The sequence below is a fragment of the Neolamprologus multifasciatus genome, chromosome 22, assembly GCF_963576455.1.
Source record: "Neolamprologus multifasciatus chromosome 22, fNeoMul1.2, whole genome shotgun sequence".
Taxonomy (NCBI): Eukaryota; Metazoa; Chordata; class Actinopteri; order Cichliformes; family Cichlidae; genus Neolamprologus; species Neolamprologus multifasciatus.
This window is the reverse complement of record NC_140459.1, coordinates 32,557,792-32,574,575: the sequence shown is the minus strand read 5'-3', so window position 1 is coordinate 32,574,575 and position 16,784 is coordinate 32,557,792. Positions and strand designations below refer to the sequence as shown.

General features: G+C 41.1%; 2 protein-coding genes across 5 annotated transcripts in view; both read left to right on the top strand.

The window, feature by feature from the left end:
- LOC146493814 (uncharacterized) overlaps positions 1 to 16,784 on the top strand; it is a 136,980-nt gene that overhangs the window by 16,850 nt on the left and 103,346 nt on the right. The gene's annotated exons all lie outside the window — the stretch shown is intronic.
- Positions 1 to 16,784, top strand: part of phf14 (PHD finger protein 14) — a 132,683-nt gene that overhangs the window by 104,172 nt on the left and 11,727 nt on the right. For 2 of the 4 annotated variants that reach the window (XM_085148943.1, XM_085148942.1), the window contains exon 17: positions 2,542 to 2,659. In XM_085148943.1, the coding sequence (XP_085005069.1) occupies positions 2,542 to 2,659 (118 nt within the window). Of the gene's footprint in view, positions 1 to 2,541; positions 2,660 to 16,784 lie in introns of those variants that run through there. The other 2 variants (XM_085148945.1, XM_085148948.1) reach the window with 2 other exon arrangements.

Below are 16,784 nucleotides of genomic sequence, written 5' to 3'. Positions count from 1 at the left end.
AGGTTTTCTTGTAGTTATAGATAGAATAATTTTATTTTGAACATGCAAGCATAACTGTAATAACAAGAGAAAAAAATAACTTAAAAACATTAAGATATCATTAATATCTCTATGTCTACACAATGTTTCTGCTCGAAAAGGAGTAGGATGACGTTTACACTTTTTTGTTCCTACCCCTTTATTCAATCCATTGTCCATTGGTGACTGGTTCATTTGTGCTACCAGATGCTCATGGAGTGCAGTTAGCTTCTTTAGCCAGGAGGTGTAAATCATATCCAGGCCTGGTGCCATCTAACTTTTTATGCTTGAGACCCTTTCTTGGGGGTCTGCCACTTTGATGTTTACTGGGGCTTTTTCAGGGAAGTGGCTGTTTTCTGTTCTTAGATCCACTAGCCACTGAAATTTTTGTTTTGCATTGTGTACTTCCATATGCAACAGTGCAACACCAGACAGAACAGAACGATACAGAGGCAAGACAGTGCAGACACAACAGGGCATCAGAAAAGTACAATGACAGAGGGTTGCGCAAAAAGACTTAGCATTGTGCAAAATGTAACTCGTGCGTGTGTGTGTGTATGACGTTGTGCAGATAAGTGCTTGAGGTAGTGGCTTGTATGAAGGTGTGTGGGTTTGTGTGTCAGTCCAGTCACTGAGTGTTCAGGAGTCTGACCTCCTGTTGGAAGAAACTGTTTCGCAGTCTGGCAATGAAGGCCCGAATGGTTTGGTACCTCTTGCCAGAAGGCAGCAGGGGGAAGAGTGGGTGTGTGGGGTCCTCCACAACGCTGGTGGCTTTGCTTCCACAAATGCCCAGTCATTCCACTTGAATGACTGAGCATTTGTGGAAGGCGCAGTTTTTGGTTTTCCTCATATTCCAAAACGTGCTTCATTTTGAGGTTATAAAACCAATTACTTGTATTCCCTCTCTTCGCTATTACTATCACCTGGCATAATTTGCAGATGATATTTTTCTGCTCAACTTCTGACAGCTTAAACCCAAACCAGGTCCATATCACAGACGTCGCACTGGTCTTCTTTATGAGCACCTCCTCCTCCTCCCCACCTGTAAGCTCCATGCTAGCTTGCAGCCGCTGCGATGCTTTCGACCAAAACAGGCACAGCTAGACGACCTCATAAACATGCACTATCGCGGTAGAGCAGTATAGTCAAAATCTCTATCTTTGGCCATCTTTAATGGTGATTAGCTATGTGAGGAAAGAGTCTACACAGCATTGCCCAGCCCCTCCGCTCCCCAGCTGTAGCCTATCCAAGCTGTCAAAGGGCAAGAGATGGGGTTCATCCTGGACAGGTTGCCAGTCTGTCTGTGTTAGCCCTGTTACAATCTTTCAAGTTTACATTCATTGTCTCTGAACTGTAGGAAGAAGCTAGGATGCAGGAGAGAACTCGCATAAGCACAGGCAGAACACACAAATTCTACATAGAAAGGTCCAAGATGGCCACCAGATGTGAGTGCATAACCCCCTTGCTATGAGGCAACAGTGGTAACCATTGGACCGTTGTGCTGCCCAGTTAACTACTGGTTAAGGAAACTAAATTAATTAATGAGGTTTTGGAGTTCAAGTTGCTGTATCTCTATAATTTGAACAGAACCATGTTACCACTTTACAATCTTTAAGCTAAATTAATTTCACTGTGATTCTAACCCAAGATTTCTATGCATGTGAACATGTCTGTGAAGGTTCTCAGTCATCCAGGTCATCGTAGTCAAAGGAGCTTGCAAAGAAAAGCGTCTGGACTTCTTTAAGTTGCTTGAAGACGTTTCACCTCTCATCCGAGAAGCTTCTTCTGGGCCATCTGACCTCAGGAATTCACATGATAAGGTGGGGCCAGGTTTCACAATGAACTCACCCAAAACCCTAACTGATTGGGACCCACACCCAGTTTCACACCTTGGCTCAGGCGATTAGAGGATCATCAGGGGGTCCTTTTGTCCCTCTGTGGGGGGAAACTCCCACTAGGTTTAAATCTGGGACTCTCCACCATTTGACCTTAGAACTGAAGAAGCTTCTCGGATGAGAGGTGAAACGTCTTCAAGTAACTTAAAGAAGTCCAGACGCTTTTCTTTGCAAGCTCCTTTGACTATGCATGTGAACATTTAATTTTTCAAAAAAGAAAAAAATATGTTCATAAATCAACTATTAATTTTGTTTATTTCAGTTTTGGTTTGAAAAGCTGCAACTGAATATATGTCTTCTCTGTGAAACACACTCTAAAAGTTATTTGACCCCTTTTGCTTCACCAGAGGGCTTATATTCCAGCTCCTTAGGATTGTACAGGCACTACTGGCACTACCAAGGCCCGTATTTATCTGAACACTGATATGAACCACTGGGTAGACAATGATTGTGTAAGGTCAAGGGAATGGAGTGATTAGAGGATATTTGGAATACATTAACAAAGTTCACTCACTGACACCTGCCTTGTCATCATCCATCACTGTTGAACTGGCCTCATCATTAAAGGACTGCTCAGGCTTTAAGTGTCTGGGACATAACGTGTGCCCCCCCTTTGTCTGCATCTCAGGTGTGACGAGTGTCGACTCTGCTATCACTTTGGGTGTCTGGACCCTCCACTGAAGAAATCACCCAAGCAGACAGGATATGGCTGGATCTGCCAGGAGTGTGACACATCCTCATCTAAAGTGAGTGTGCATACAGTCTATGTGTATAACTCAGAAAGAAACTTGAGGACTGTTGTTAGTTACAGTTCAGAGGTACTATAACTTCATTTTAACTACTACTTCTTTTTGACAGTAACATAAAAATTCGTAAAATAAAACATTTATCTACAAGTAAGTGGCAGTTCTTCCACTAACGTGTGACTTCCATTATAATATTCTTAAATGATTTCCTTTAAATCACTGCCTCGGTTAAAAAATTCACATCAAGCTAAATAATTCCAAAAAACAAAACCAAAAATGTGCTTTTACTTTGACATTTTAAATACAAAGTAAAAGTGTTTGTAAGCTGGTGAATATTAGTTTATCAATGTTATTTTTAAATTGTGGTTGAGACCTTCTGAGTTTATGTTTTTAAGAACCAATACATGAATTACTCAATGATTCACATTTCATATTCTAGCACATTCAGCAAGTGTAGCAGGGTGTTATGGCTGTAGCTCAGGCGGTAAAGCAGCTCATCTGCTAATCGGAAGGTTTGGTGTTTGTTCACCGTCTAATCCAGTCTGCATGCCAAATATCCCGGGGCAAGAAATTGTTGCTCTCCGATGCATCCATCAGAGTATGAATGTGTGTATATATACACACATTCACAGGAATAAGTGCTCGTGTGAATGGGTGAATGAGGCAAGTTGTGTAAAGCACTTTGAATGCTCAGAATAGAAAAGTGCTATATAAGAACCAGTCCATTTATTGTTATTATTTAGAAGGGCAATCACAACCTAGGTGGTGAAGTGGGTTGTCCAAAGTCACAGTACCCACCAAAATCCAGATTTTTCCTGAATGAGTAGGATAGCAAAGAAATTTGCTGAAGTGTTATGATTAAAAAGGCTGACAGGTTGCAATTAAATGGATATAGAAAGCAGTGAATATAGTTTGAATCCGTGCTGTTGTTGATGCTTTATGTAGTAACATTGTTAGATATTGTTATTATATTAATTCTGCTCTTGCTCCGGTCGCTCTTTTCTCCTCCTCCTCCTCTCCCTTAGCTTCCCTGCTTAGCCTCTTGTGTCCTTGTCTAGTCTCGTGTTTTTTGTATTACTTTTCCCTGGAACACTCTCCCACAGTCTGTTCTCTAAAACCTAAAAGAGGAATTATGGATTGGATCAACTGGTCCCTAAATGCAACTGACACCCCTTTCTCAAAGAGAAGTTTGGGCTTGGGTGAGCCTGAGTGCTGAAGATATCTACCTATTCTGAACCACGATAACAGGGTTCTTGCTGATCGGAGATGGCTTGGCCCTGACTTATCGAAGAATTAAGAAAGCAGAACCGGCTGTTCAAACCCCCACAAGGCTGCCCGCTGGGATTGGAACGATGGGAGAGGCGTGAGTTTCTCAAAATGGGCTCATTGAGTCAGCACGGATAAGATCTTGGAGAGGCTACGGCTGCTGTGAATACTCAGAATAAGATCTCTGACTGCAGACTGGATACATCTCGGGAGGGCTAGCTCGGAATAACATCTCTGGGCGCAAATTGGATGACATCTCGGGGAGGCACACTGTCGTGAGTTCTCAGAATCGGCTCCTTGAGCACAAGAAATGACAACATCACAGAACGCAAGTATGGTGAAGCTCGCGGCTCTCCAACGGGAGGTTGAGAGACCAGTGTTGGACTGTAGAACTGCTTTGAAATTCATATGAGCTGTTTGCACTAAACTATAAAGCACCATCACTTATGCGGATACCCCTTTGGCGCCAGCTGCAAGGCTGCAGCTGAACAAAAACACCCTGATAACGACTGTTTTTAGTCTGTTCCTTCCCATTCCATGCAAGGCCACCTGGGTTGGCTGGAAGACTGTTTACTTAGCCTGGCAGGGCGAAGGACACTGTCTCAGCTGAACTCTGGACACGCACACACACATACATATACACTGATATGCACACACTCATCCCCCCTCCGTTTCCAAACGCCTTCGACGCTTATTCCCTTCTGATGCTGACGGGGATCAAGGAGACCAGCGCACGCAGGCCCGGATGTACTGTCTAATTCGGCTGTCTCTCACCCTTTACCCACCCATGTTACTTGTCATGTGTTTCTTTGGTGTATTAAGAGTTTTTTTCTGTTCTCAAACTGATCTCCCTGTTGGAGCTCAGTCTGGGGGGAGTTATTTTTTCTCCTCTTTCCTCATGTGGTGCATTTTCCATTGTTATACATCTCTGACCTGTCTTCCCCATGTGATGTTTTGTGTAATGTATGTATGGTCGGAGGGTAAGATGGCGCCGCCATTGCGTGCAATAGGTCGGCAGCCTTATGAAATTTCCCCTTGTGGGACTAATAAAGGTATATTAAATTAATTAATTAATATTCGAGGAAATGCAGATTGAAAAACTGTTGATAACTTCCTCATGCAGAATAAACTGATTATTATATACTGATTATATATATATATCTTTCATACATTTTAAAAAGTCATTTATACAGTATGATTTTCATCATTGAGCGGTCCCTTTGTCATCTGTGCGTTGTCAGGGTTAGAGTAATTTCTAGTTATAAACATCAGCATGAGAACTCCTGTTTCCCTACTCACTGTCGGGATAGTTCAGTGAAACCTCTATTCTTCCACTTGGAGTAAAATCAGGTACATCCTAAAGATAAAGTTAGCACAAAGGTAATGAAATTGTGTTTGTCAATTATTTCTTTAGGTGTAAATCACAGTAAATCTTATATGTTTGGAAAGCCTGTTTATTTCCCTTTAAATTGTGCCATAGTTAATGGTGTTTTTTCTATAGTACTTAACTTTTACATGGAGAAAGTAAAGCTGTTGGTGATATGTGGATGACACCTGGGTCACCATCAATGGTCACATCAACTCAGTGGATAGAAACAGTTCACCAGGGAAGAAATGAAGGATAATAGCTGTTTCTGGACTGCACTGTGCACATTAAGAAGGATGAGGGTCTAAACATTGAAGTGTATTGAAGTCCACAAAGGCAGACCAGTACCTGCTCTTTGACTTCCACCACCCTCTGGAACACAAGACTGGGATAAGCAGGACCCTACAACACCAGGCAGATAAAGTTTCCTGTAAGGCAAAAGGAAAGGAAAAGGAACACACCCTTTTAAAGAAAGCTCTCAAAACATGTTATTCCAACTGGGCCATTATCAAATTGGAAAAGATGCACAGGAAAGAGGGTCACACCAACTAGGGAGAAACAGAATGACAAACGGAAGAACACTGTCATTCCTTATGTAGCAGTTTATCAGAGAAACTCAAGAGAATTTTCTCCAAGCATGGCATGCCGTTTAATGGGTGCAACTAACGCAATATAAAATGCATTACCAAGAAGAATTGTTAGAACAAACATCAACCAAACACAAATTTCCTTATTTTCTATACTAAGTTTGTATATGTTTAATATACATTTATGAATTATCACAATGAGATTATCCCACATATTTTGGTTTAGATTTTGTCTAGTTGTTTGTTTGTACGGAATAATATTGCATTGCATATGTTTGACAGCCTCTCGAACTAATTAATAAGTACATCTGAATTTTCATATCTTTCAAATCTACTCTGGAGTTCTACTGAACTTTTCTATGGAGCAAATACTTCCTTAATGATTCTGTTTCAGAGGTAGGGAATTATAAAAGCCATAGTGGAAACACTGAATCTCACACACAAGACACACAATTAATCCATCAACCTACTCCTACTACACTCCATAGAAAAAGGTTTTGTTGAGTGTTTGTGTATGGATGAATTGGGCTTATCGTGCAAAAGCACTTGGCGTGATCAGCAAGAGTAGAAAGCACTTTTTAATTACCGATAATATCAGTGATACTAACGTGATTCTGGTTCCATTCAAAAGAATTATTTACAACAACCAGTCCTGTTTCCAACACCTGAAGTACTTCTACTTGGGGAAAAAAAGTGATACAATTCTTGCCTTTTAATTACTTTTACCTTTTAAAGCCACTGCAGTTACTACGGTCTAAAAAACACTCGTATACAAAATAAATTTACTGAAATAGACTGTCTAGCATTAAGAAGAGCTAAATTAGAGTGATTAAGTGAAATAAAATACCAAGCTGATTTGATGATCAGCCTCGTGAATTAAGACATAATTCTGTTCTTAACTGCAGATGATTTCTTTAGACAGTTGAGAGCCAAACTTCTGTGTGGGGTTAGGGTTAGATTTGAATGATCAGTGAGAGGTTGAATCATTTCATCCTAATTATTTAGACAGTAAGTCAAAATAATCAAAAGCAGAATTTTAGAGAGTTTCATATTGTATGAGCAAAGCTAAATTGATTGTCAAAAGACTCAGTGTATATGAAATGAAAGTTTTCTATTCTTCAGTTACCTATTTTTGCCTAAATTAGTCATTTTTCAGAAGCTAATGTGTCTCTGTTGTTTTAACATTTTTCAATGCTATCCCCAACCACAACATGCTGATTATAAAGAAGACATAAACTAACGGTTAGTTTAGAACAATCAAATAGGAGAACCTCTAGGCCAATAGCAGGGCCGCATTTCATGGTAACAAAAGTACTGATATGACAAAGTAATACAAGCATTTTTTCCTCTATTATGTTAGCAAGGAAAGAACACTTGTATTTAGCGTCTGTTCAAAGCATTGTTCATAACAATCTTCATTTCTGCTTTGGAAAGTAACTCATCAGTATACAAAGGCTACGTGGTTTCTGATTTTGAAGGATATTTACTATTCACTTTGAATTCATCGGGCCCGGTGAAGAGGCTTGGTTAAGCAACAAATGGATGAAAGAAACCACGAGTGTGCCATTTCTGATATTGCAGGGTCTACATTTGAGAGGCATTTAAAAATGTGACATTTTTGAGAAAGTATGGTGTACAGACCTTTTCAGGCGCAAGGTGCTCAGAGTGTCTCAGTAATAGCAAGTGTGGGGAGATAATTGACTCCACTAAGGGCAGCTAAAAAGCACTCTGAGATGAGAGCTGTATTTAAGGAAAGTTTTATTATCTGCTTTAAAATGCCAAGTCATGCACTATTTTTGCCTGTGGGGGAAAATGATTCTTAAATGCCAGCATTAAGTGCAGAATATTACCTGATCAGTGCAGTCGAGATTCAGCTAGATGAGCAAGATATAGGGGGTTAGGCAACCCCTCTGCTTGACAGTCTGGTACAAAAACCGGTGTAAAAAGTTATTCACCCACCCTCCATCCCTCTTTCAATATGAGCAGCAATTTGTGAGTGGATGGGAGAAGCAGCGTCTGTAAAAAAAAAAAGAAAGAAAAGAAAAAAACTAGGTACACCCTATGATGTAATAGTATGTGGAACCACCTTTACTAGCAATAAGTATTTTCTGTATGGCTTTATCAGTGTCTTACATTGTTGTAGAGAAATTTTGCCACACTGTTCTTTACAACATTGATGTTTGAGGGCATTCGCAGCTGTGATAATTTCCTTCCACAGCATTTTAACCAAGTTGAGGTCTAGACTTTGACTGGGCCATTGCCATTGTTTACTGTCCTTGCCTCAGTGTTAAAAATATCAGAGTTTTCTTAGGGGGTTAAAACAAACTATTAACAATTTGCAGATCTCCTTTGACTAGGCCACTCCAAAGTCTTTATTTTGTTTTTCTTAAGCCATTCAGAGGTGGACTTGCTGGTGTATTTTAGATCATTTTCCTGCTGCAAAACCCAAGTGGACTTCAGCTTGAGGTCACAAACAGATGGCCTACGTTTTCTTCAGGACATTTTGGGAGACGCCAGAATTTGTGGTTCCATTTACTACAGAAATTCTTTTAGGTCTTGGGCAGCAAAACAGCCCCACACCATCACACTACCGTCGCCATATTTTACTGTTGGCATGATGTTCCTTTTCTGAAATGCTGTGTTACTTTAATGCCAAAAGTCTAACTTGTGCCTTGTCAGTCCACGTAGTATTTTCCCAAAAGTCTTGGGAATCATCAAGACCTTTATGTTGCTAAGCAAAAGCAACATAACAGTATGTCAAGTTCATGGAGGAGGTCATAAAAAGGGTGATGCAGAGGAAGTCCACGATGATGGGAAGGAGGGCGAAAAATGGTACATACCTCATCACGGTGTATTCCATGACAAGAAGCCAGGCAAACTGCGTGTGGTGTTCGACTGCTCTGCCAAGTACCAGGGAACCAGTCTGGACAATCATCTGCTCACTGATCCTGACCTGATGAACAATCTCAACGTCGTACTCCTTCGCTTCCGGTTGCACTCCACTGCATTGATGTTCAACATAGAGAAAATGTTTCACCAATTTCATGTGAGGAAGTCGGACCAGAATTACCTGCGCTTCTTTGGTGGAAGAAAGGAGATCTCGGTGCACAGCCCCAAGATGAGGGTGCATATCTTTGGCGCAGCCTCATCACTTGGTTGTGCGAACTACGGACTGAAGCATTTGGCAACAGAAAATAAAGACCGATACCCATTAAGCTCTCAGTTCATTCTGAGAAATTTCTATGTTGACGATGGAGTCATAAGTACAGGCAGCTCAGAGAAGGCTATTAAGTTGGCAGAAGAAGCCAGAAGACTTTGTGCCCTGGGTGGTTGAATCAGACTGCCTGAAGATCAGCACCAGTCTTAAGGAACAGCCTGCAACGCGTCGAGGCATATTGTCCATTGTTGCATCCCTGTACGATCCATTGGGTCTCGTAGCCCCCTTTTTGCTCATTGGAAAGGAAGTGCTGCAGCAGATGTGCTGTCATGGAACAGGTTGGGATGACCCTCTAACCAATGAACACCCACGGTGCGACAAATGGAAAAATGACCTCAACAACTTGGAGAAATAAATATACCCCGAAGTTCCGCACCAGCAGATTTCGAAAAGGTCATCAAACGTGAGTTATATCACTTCTCCGACGCAAGTACAACCGGTTATGGACAGTGTTCATATCTGAGGCTTAGCAATGAAGAAGGAGACATTCTCTGCACTAGTCATGGACAAATCTCGTGTGACCCAACAAAGGTCACCACAATCCCAAGATAAGAGTTGACGGCTGCAGTCATCTCTGTGAAAACCAGCAATGTTTTAAAGGAAGAATTTGGAAATGCGGACATTGAAGAGCATTTTCGGACTGATTCAAAGGTTGTACTAGGGCACATCAATAACGAGGCTCGACGTTTCACACGTTTGTAGCCAACCGTATCCAGAAGATACATCTCTACACGCATCAAAGGCAATGGAGATGCGTCCCTACCGACCAGAATTCTGCGGATCGTGCTTCTGGAGGTTGTTTTGTCAATGAGCTAATATCATCGAACTGGTTTACCGGCCCTGCATTTCTATGGTAAAGGGGAGTTGACCTCTTGGAAGAGGTGGCTCCGGGAACTGTCAGTTGGAGATCCAGAAGTTAAGGAAACACGGACTCTAAACACGGAAACTGTAGAACAAGATTCTCTTACCTATTGGCTGACAAAGTTCTCGTCCTGGACTCGTGCCATTTGTGCAGTGGCTGGCATTCTTCGAAGGATCAACAAGGATAAGTCAAATGGTCTCTCTGCAGTGCAGGAAAGAGAAGAAGCAGAGTGCCTCATTATCAAAATCTGCAGAGACAAACATACTCGGAGGAAGTGCAGCTTTTGAAGAAAGGTTGTCAGCTGCCACCTCATAACAAGCTACATCGCCTCAACCCCTTCTTGGACAGCGATGGTGTGATTAAGGTTGGAGGTAGACTCTGTGATTCAAGTCTTCCTCTCTCAGTCAAACACCCTACCATCATTCCAAAGGAACATCATGTTACAAGGATGATCATAGCATACTGTCATGAAGAAGTCAAGCATCAAGGCAAGGGGATGACTCTCAGTATGATCAGGACAAGGGGTTACTGGATATCAGGAATTGGTAGGACGGTTTCATCTTATCTTCGCCAATGTGTAGTTTGTCAAAAGCTTCAGAGACAGACAGAAGAACAGAAAATGGCCAATTTCCCTCCAGAGTGAGTAAATTCATCTCCACCCTTTACCTACTGTGGAAGGGATTGCTTTGGACCCTTCTATAGCAAGCAAGGACGTAGTGTGCGAAAATGATACAGTCTCCTTTTCACCTGCTTCTCCTATTATTGAAATGCTGGAGAACCTATCTACAGACGCATTCATAATTGGACTGCGCTGCTTCATTGCTATAAGTGGAGCCGTGCGCCAGATCAAATCTGACCAAGCCAGTAATTTCTTAGGAGCCAAGAATGAACTGCAGGAAGCCCTCATGGAACTAGATGGTGATAAACTGACTAACTTCCTTTCTAAGAAGCAGTGTGATTTAATCCTAAATGCTGCTGGGTCAAGTCATGTTTGTGGAGTGTGGGAGCGTCAAATTAGAACAGTCAGGAGTGTTCTCAATGCGACCCTTGTACTCTCACCTAAAAACCTACCTGATGCTTCCCTCCAAGCATTCTTCTATGAAGCAATGACGATAGTTAACAGTCGTCCTCTCACTATCGAAAACCTACACAATCCCAACAGTCGTGAGCCACTGACACCAAACCACTTACTTACCCTGAAGTCTACCATTGCCCTTCCTCCCCCCAGCAAGTTCATAAGGGAAGATATGTACGTGAGAAAGACATGGTGCTACGTACAATATTTGGCCGAGCGGTTCTGGAGCCGTTGGCAGAAAGAGTATTTGGCCAACATTGCCTTCAGACAACGCTGGCAAACCCCAAAGAGAAACCTGCAGATGGGGGATATAGTCATAATGAAGGATGAAGACTTGCCCAGAAATGAATGGAGGTTGGGCAGAGCCGTAGAAACTACAATGGACAGAGATGGACTGGTTAGGAGAGTAAAGCTATGTCTAGGGGACAGGAAACCTGGCAAAAATGGTGAACGTCTCACCAAGCGGTCAGTGCTTGAACGGCCAGTTCAAAAACTAGTCTTATTGTTGGAAAATGACTAGTTCATTCCTTGCATACTGGGCTTCTGTTGGTTGGTCATTCTTTGTATTAGGAAATCATTCGTGTTCTCTCTTCCTATGTTTATGAAGTTATGATATTTGGAACACTAATGATTTGGTGGGAGTGTAAATGACCCAGATTACTTGTTCTATTTGATATTATTCCAATGCTTATATCCCTGAACAAATTGTACCTTATAATGTTCATTAGACTCTTATTTTGAAATTCGGAACAGGCAACATCCGGGAAGGAAGATTGAACTGCTACTGTTTGCTCACCAGAAAAAGTTAATGAGAAAGTTATTGTTTTCCATCCATCTTTAAATTAGCATCTAGCTGGAAAGCGAACAGCTCTTACGATATGTCTGTGGTAACTTGTGAATAAATGGGTTGGAATACCCCACCATGGTCCATCCGTTATGGTCATAGAGTGCATCGTCTGAATAAAGTCCGGCTGGAATGGTTTTCATCTTGAAACTCTGCCATGCAGGCCATTTTTGCCCAGTCTCTTTCTTATGGTGGAGTCATGAACACTGACTGAGGCGACAGAGGCCTGCAGTTCTTTGGATGTTGTTCTGAGGCCTTTTGTGAACTCTTGGATGAGTCGTTGCTGCGCTCTTGGGGTAATTTTGTTCAGCCGGCCACACCTGGGAAGGTTCACCATTGTTCTATGTTTTTGCCATTTGTGGATAATGGCTCTCACTGTGGTTCACTGGAGTCACACAGCTTTAGAAATGGCTTTATAACCTTTTCCATACTGTGAGATCTTATTTACTTTGTTTCTCATTTATTCCTGAATTTTCTTGGATTGTGACATGATGTCTGGCTTTTGCGGATCTTTTAGTCTACACAACTTTGTCAGGCAGGTCCTATTTAAGTGATTTCTTGATTGAGAACCAGGTGGGGCAGTAAGCAGGCTTGGGTGTGGCTAGAGGAACTGAACAGGGCCATGTAGTAGGGCTGGGCCATATTATACCGTTCAACGATAAGAAAATAAAATATCGTGATAGAATATGGGTAAAACGCGCATGCGCAGTGCATTTGTTTTCATACGCACATGGCCGAAAAAGCATGGCGGCAACGGAGAATGAGAAGGGGGAAAGCGGATCGTTGAGAGAAATGGGTGAACCAGAATTGGTTTGTAAAAATGGTGCAGCTTTAGTGATGTGGAACTAGTTTGGTGTTTGTCCGTCAGATACCCACTAAAGCACATTTTTTTGTAGAACATGCAAGCGGGCCGTCATTATTACTGTATTTCTCGGACTAAGGTGCTCGTAAATCTGTGAGTAATCTGGGTCCAAAACTCCATCCGCTTCAGATCCCAAAGTCAAACAAACACTGTGGCACACTGAGAGTTAAAAACTGTCTAAATTCTTTCATCTTTAATAAAATGATCAGCATTGCAGCTTTACCAGGTGTGATAATTAAGTTTAACATCCAGGCATGCATGAAAACAGAATTTATCACATTTAACGGAGTTAGAAGTTAGCAGGAAGTTAGCGGAAGTTAACTCGCTAGTTTCGCTAGTTACCTAAGCAGATATACCATGTTCTGACTGACAGATTTCTGAAAAAAATTTAAATGTGCAGCTGTGCTGTCACTTCCAACTTAAATGAAGACAGGAAACTAAACAGCAGTGATGTTTGTAGGGTTACTGAAGTTGGGCAAGCTGCTTTATAATGATGTGCTACATGATCGCTACTGACACAGCTATGTTAGCATAACATAAACATTGAAGCTGCAGGATAAACGCTAACACTTTTCCACTCAATAAAAGTTAACGTGAGGGTTCCCAATGGTTAGAGACAAATGCAATCGCAAGGCAGGATGCTGTAAACGAACCAACCTTCAGTCAGGAAAACAATTGAGATAATCCATCCACAATACGAAGTTAGTCATTAATATACTGCGACAACATGGGAATAGAGCAGCTGTGATAGAATACAGCATTAATGAATCAATGGTACAGAAGTGGAAGAAGCAAGAAGAATGAGTTGAATAAAGTTTGATTTATCTGACTGTTTTGTTTCACTTAATGTGCCTTATAATACCGTGCACCTTATGGTCCGAAAAATACGTATTTGACTTTTTTATTTGGCACACTGCAGTTTAATGTAGCAAAGCACCTCTTTTTAACTTTAGTGGATATTATACATGGTTATGCTCAGGATATGTCAGCACATTTCTACTGGAAATGCCCTTTGGTTAAACTGTCAGCAAGGAATTTGCATTTGCACTCTTAAATTTTTCATATAGCTTTAATGCACATAAAAACAGCTGCTTGTTTAAGTGAAAATAAATGGATGGGTTTTTTGCGCTATTAAAGTTGTGGAGTTGCATTTTGTATTTTGTCTTGCATCAATTATATTGTCAGTTATATTGTTATAGCAATTTTCAAATATATATCGTGATAAATATTTTTGGCCATATCGCCCTGCTCAACCATGTAGGTTTGGATTTTTTCCCCCCATAATAGATATCGATGATCTATCCTGCATTTTCCATTGTTTCGATTCCGGTTCCGGGTCGCTGCTCGTGCGATCGACCGGCCAGTGCTACCTAGCCGGACCTGTCTCCCCAATATGATGTATGTGTATTGTATGTGCATTGTATTTATTGATATGTCCCTTTGATTTGCTTGGTGTTGATGAATTGTTTTAAAGTTATAGTAATTACAGCTCCTGGTTTAGAGTGTTACTGGAACACTGCTGGTGCCATTGCACACATGTTTCTGTTGTGCAACGGGGGGAAAAAAGGCTTTGTTGGATAGCCTTGAGGATATTATAGATGCTGTGTTTTTCTCAGCCTGCTTAGCTTAGATAAACCTCACTCTGACCAAGCCTACATCCGTCCTGCTAATGCCCCAGGCGCTCGCCAAATTGATTTCAGTAATAAAGGGACAGTCTACTCATAATATACGGATGGTGTTCAATTCAACCCTGTTACCATGCCAAAGGGGCACTTGTTTAAGACTTTATTTACACCCTTGCAGCACTGCTTGGCATACTCCGTAATGTGGTGAATCAGACCATAAGATTTGGATAAAAGGTTTGAATTGCCAAAAGCTCTTAAAGTTTTTCAGACAGTGTTTAAAGTACTCAACTGTGAACTTGTGTGGGATGCACTCCTTTTGCTGCACTTAGTCTTGTTTTCATCAAAAGGATTGCAACTGCTGAAATTATAGCCTAAAAGTTTCATTTTCTTCACTTCCTCCACAGCCAATCCTACTGCTTAGTAAATAATTTGTATTTGAAGTTCTGTTATGACCTCAAGAGTATCCAGCTCTTTATGGCAATATAGCAGTTAGGTATTTAATGCTAGTGTTTGCTGATTTGGACTACTGGCTGTTTATATGCTTAGTGTGCCTTAAGCCTTCAAAATTTTTTGATGCGTTTTTCTTACAGCTAATGAAATTTTTTTTCAATTCACAAGAAGATTACCTTTACAGGCTGTGCCATCAATCAGAAGCTTCATGGTTGACCCATGAAAGACTATAATTAAGTTACCCTAATTAACTTAATGAAGTGTCACACTCTGGTGATTTTACTATATAAAGTAAATTGAAAGAAAAATAGGCATCATTACTCATCAGCTGGTCTGGTATTTAGACAGAGGCAGAGGAAGAGTTTTTTCGTCAGTTCTTCTTTCAGTGGGTGTCTTACTGGAAAAATCTAACAATTACCATGTTTTATTTTCTGAAAGAATTTTCAGGTGATCACTATCGTTGATGCATTTATGAAATGAAGATCAGTCTTTGAGTTTGATTTGAATTTGTGGCTCTCCGTGTTTTCTTATCTGTATTCAAGCTTAATTCTAATGTTATTAAGTGCAGTTAATAACACTTGAGGCTTTTACTCAGGAATATTTTTTTAAGGTCTGATAACATCATCAGTAATTGTTGTGTCTTTGAAGCAGCTGAAGTTTAACCACAGTTTAATGTGATCTAAAAGCAAGAAATTACTGCTAAACTAGCCTGCTCAGAGTACAGACGCATGATCAAGGGTGGCCAGGCTTGATGCTGAAGACAAAGGAAAAAATCAATGGTTTGGGGTCACCTCAATCACTTTAACTAGGCGCTACAGATGCCCATGCCCCTCTCTGAGGCCAATTTGTGGAGTAAACAGAAGTGTGTAATTGTTGTCAAGTTCCCTGGTGGCCCAGGCAGTACAATTCTCTGGACCTTACTCTATTCTAATAACCTTCATACTACAAAGCATACATGAGGCCACTTTTTAGAGCCCTTAGTATTTTATGTCTGTAAACAATATAGCAGACACTGAGAAACAGCACACAGTCTTCATTAAGGTAGCATTCCCTCATGTCCCTGATGGCTCAAAAGAAATGATGCTATATTCTAATGGCACTGTGGACTCAGAAACAATATGTTCTTTCCATAAATATGCACAATGAACTTCAGAGTTTTAAATTTCCACTTATCAAACCAATCATATATATTTGTCTTAAATTTGACTTTAACTTAAGCCAAAGACTGTTACGATACCTCAGTGGTTTCAAAATCATTCAGTTGTCTATCTTGAGGGGAAAGTGTTGTGTAAATTTAGTGCATTAAATGAAAGAAGTCACGCTTCTATATTTCTGTTGAGCACTTTATTCTTGCAAAAAGGAATTCAGTCAGTAAAAGTCACTCATGGTGTCGTCCTGAGGAATTCACCAAACAAAGGATCCAGGCCTTGCTTATATAGGCACCCCTTTATTACCCCGTTGCTGGGTAGCAAACCTACCCAGGTCAAACACAGCTCAACAGGATATATGCAGTAGGTTAAAGTAGGTTAAATAAAAACTTAACTGCCCAGAGGCAGGAAGCTGGTCACTGCCTCAATTAAGGACCCAGTTACACACTGCCTTTAGTCTAGGAGTTAATTCCTCCCTGTAGGCCTTATACCATTCACCAGTGAAACCATCCATGCCGGGGCTTCTGTGTGCTTTTAGTCTTGCAATTGTGGCATTCATTTCTTTATAACAGTAATTTTGCCCTGTATAACCGCTTGAGGATGCTGAGGACCCTTCTCTTTCTTACCTTCCACTCCGAGTCAGTTAGCCTCAGTTTTCTTATTTTCAGGACAATCCTTAACCCAATTATTCATGTGTAACCACACTAAAAAGAGCCTCATGTTCTCTTCTCCCTCCACTTCTCTGCTGCTGCCTGCCTCTCCCACATCCTGCAGTATTTTGTGGTTGTGACATGTACATTGTCAGCGGTGTGGTTAGGTTTTT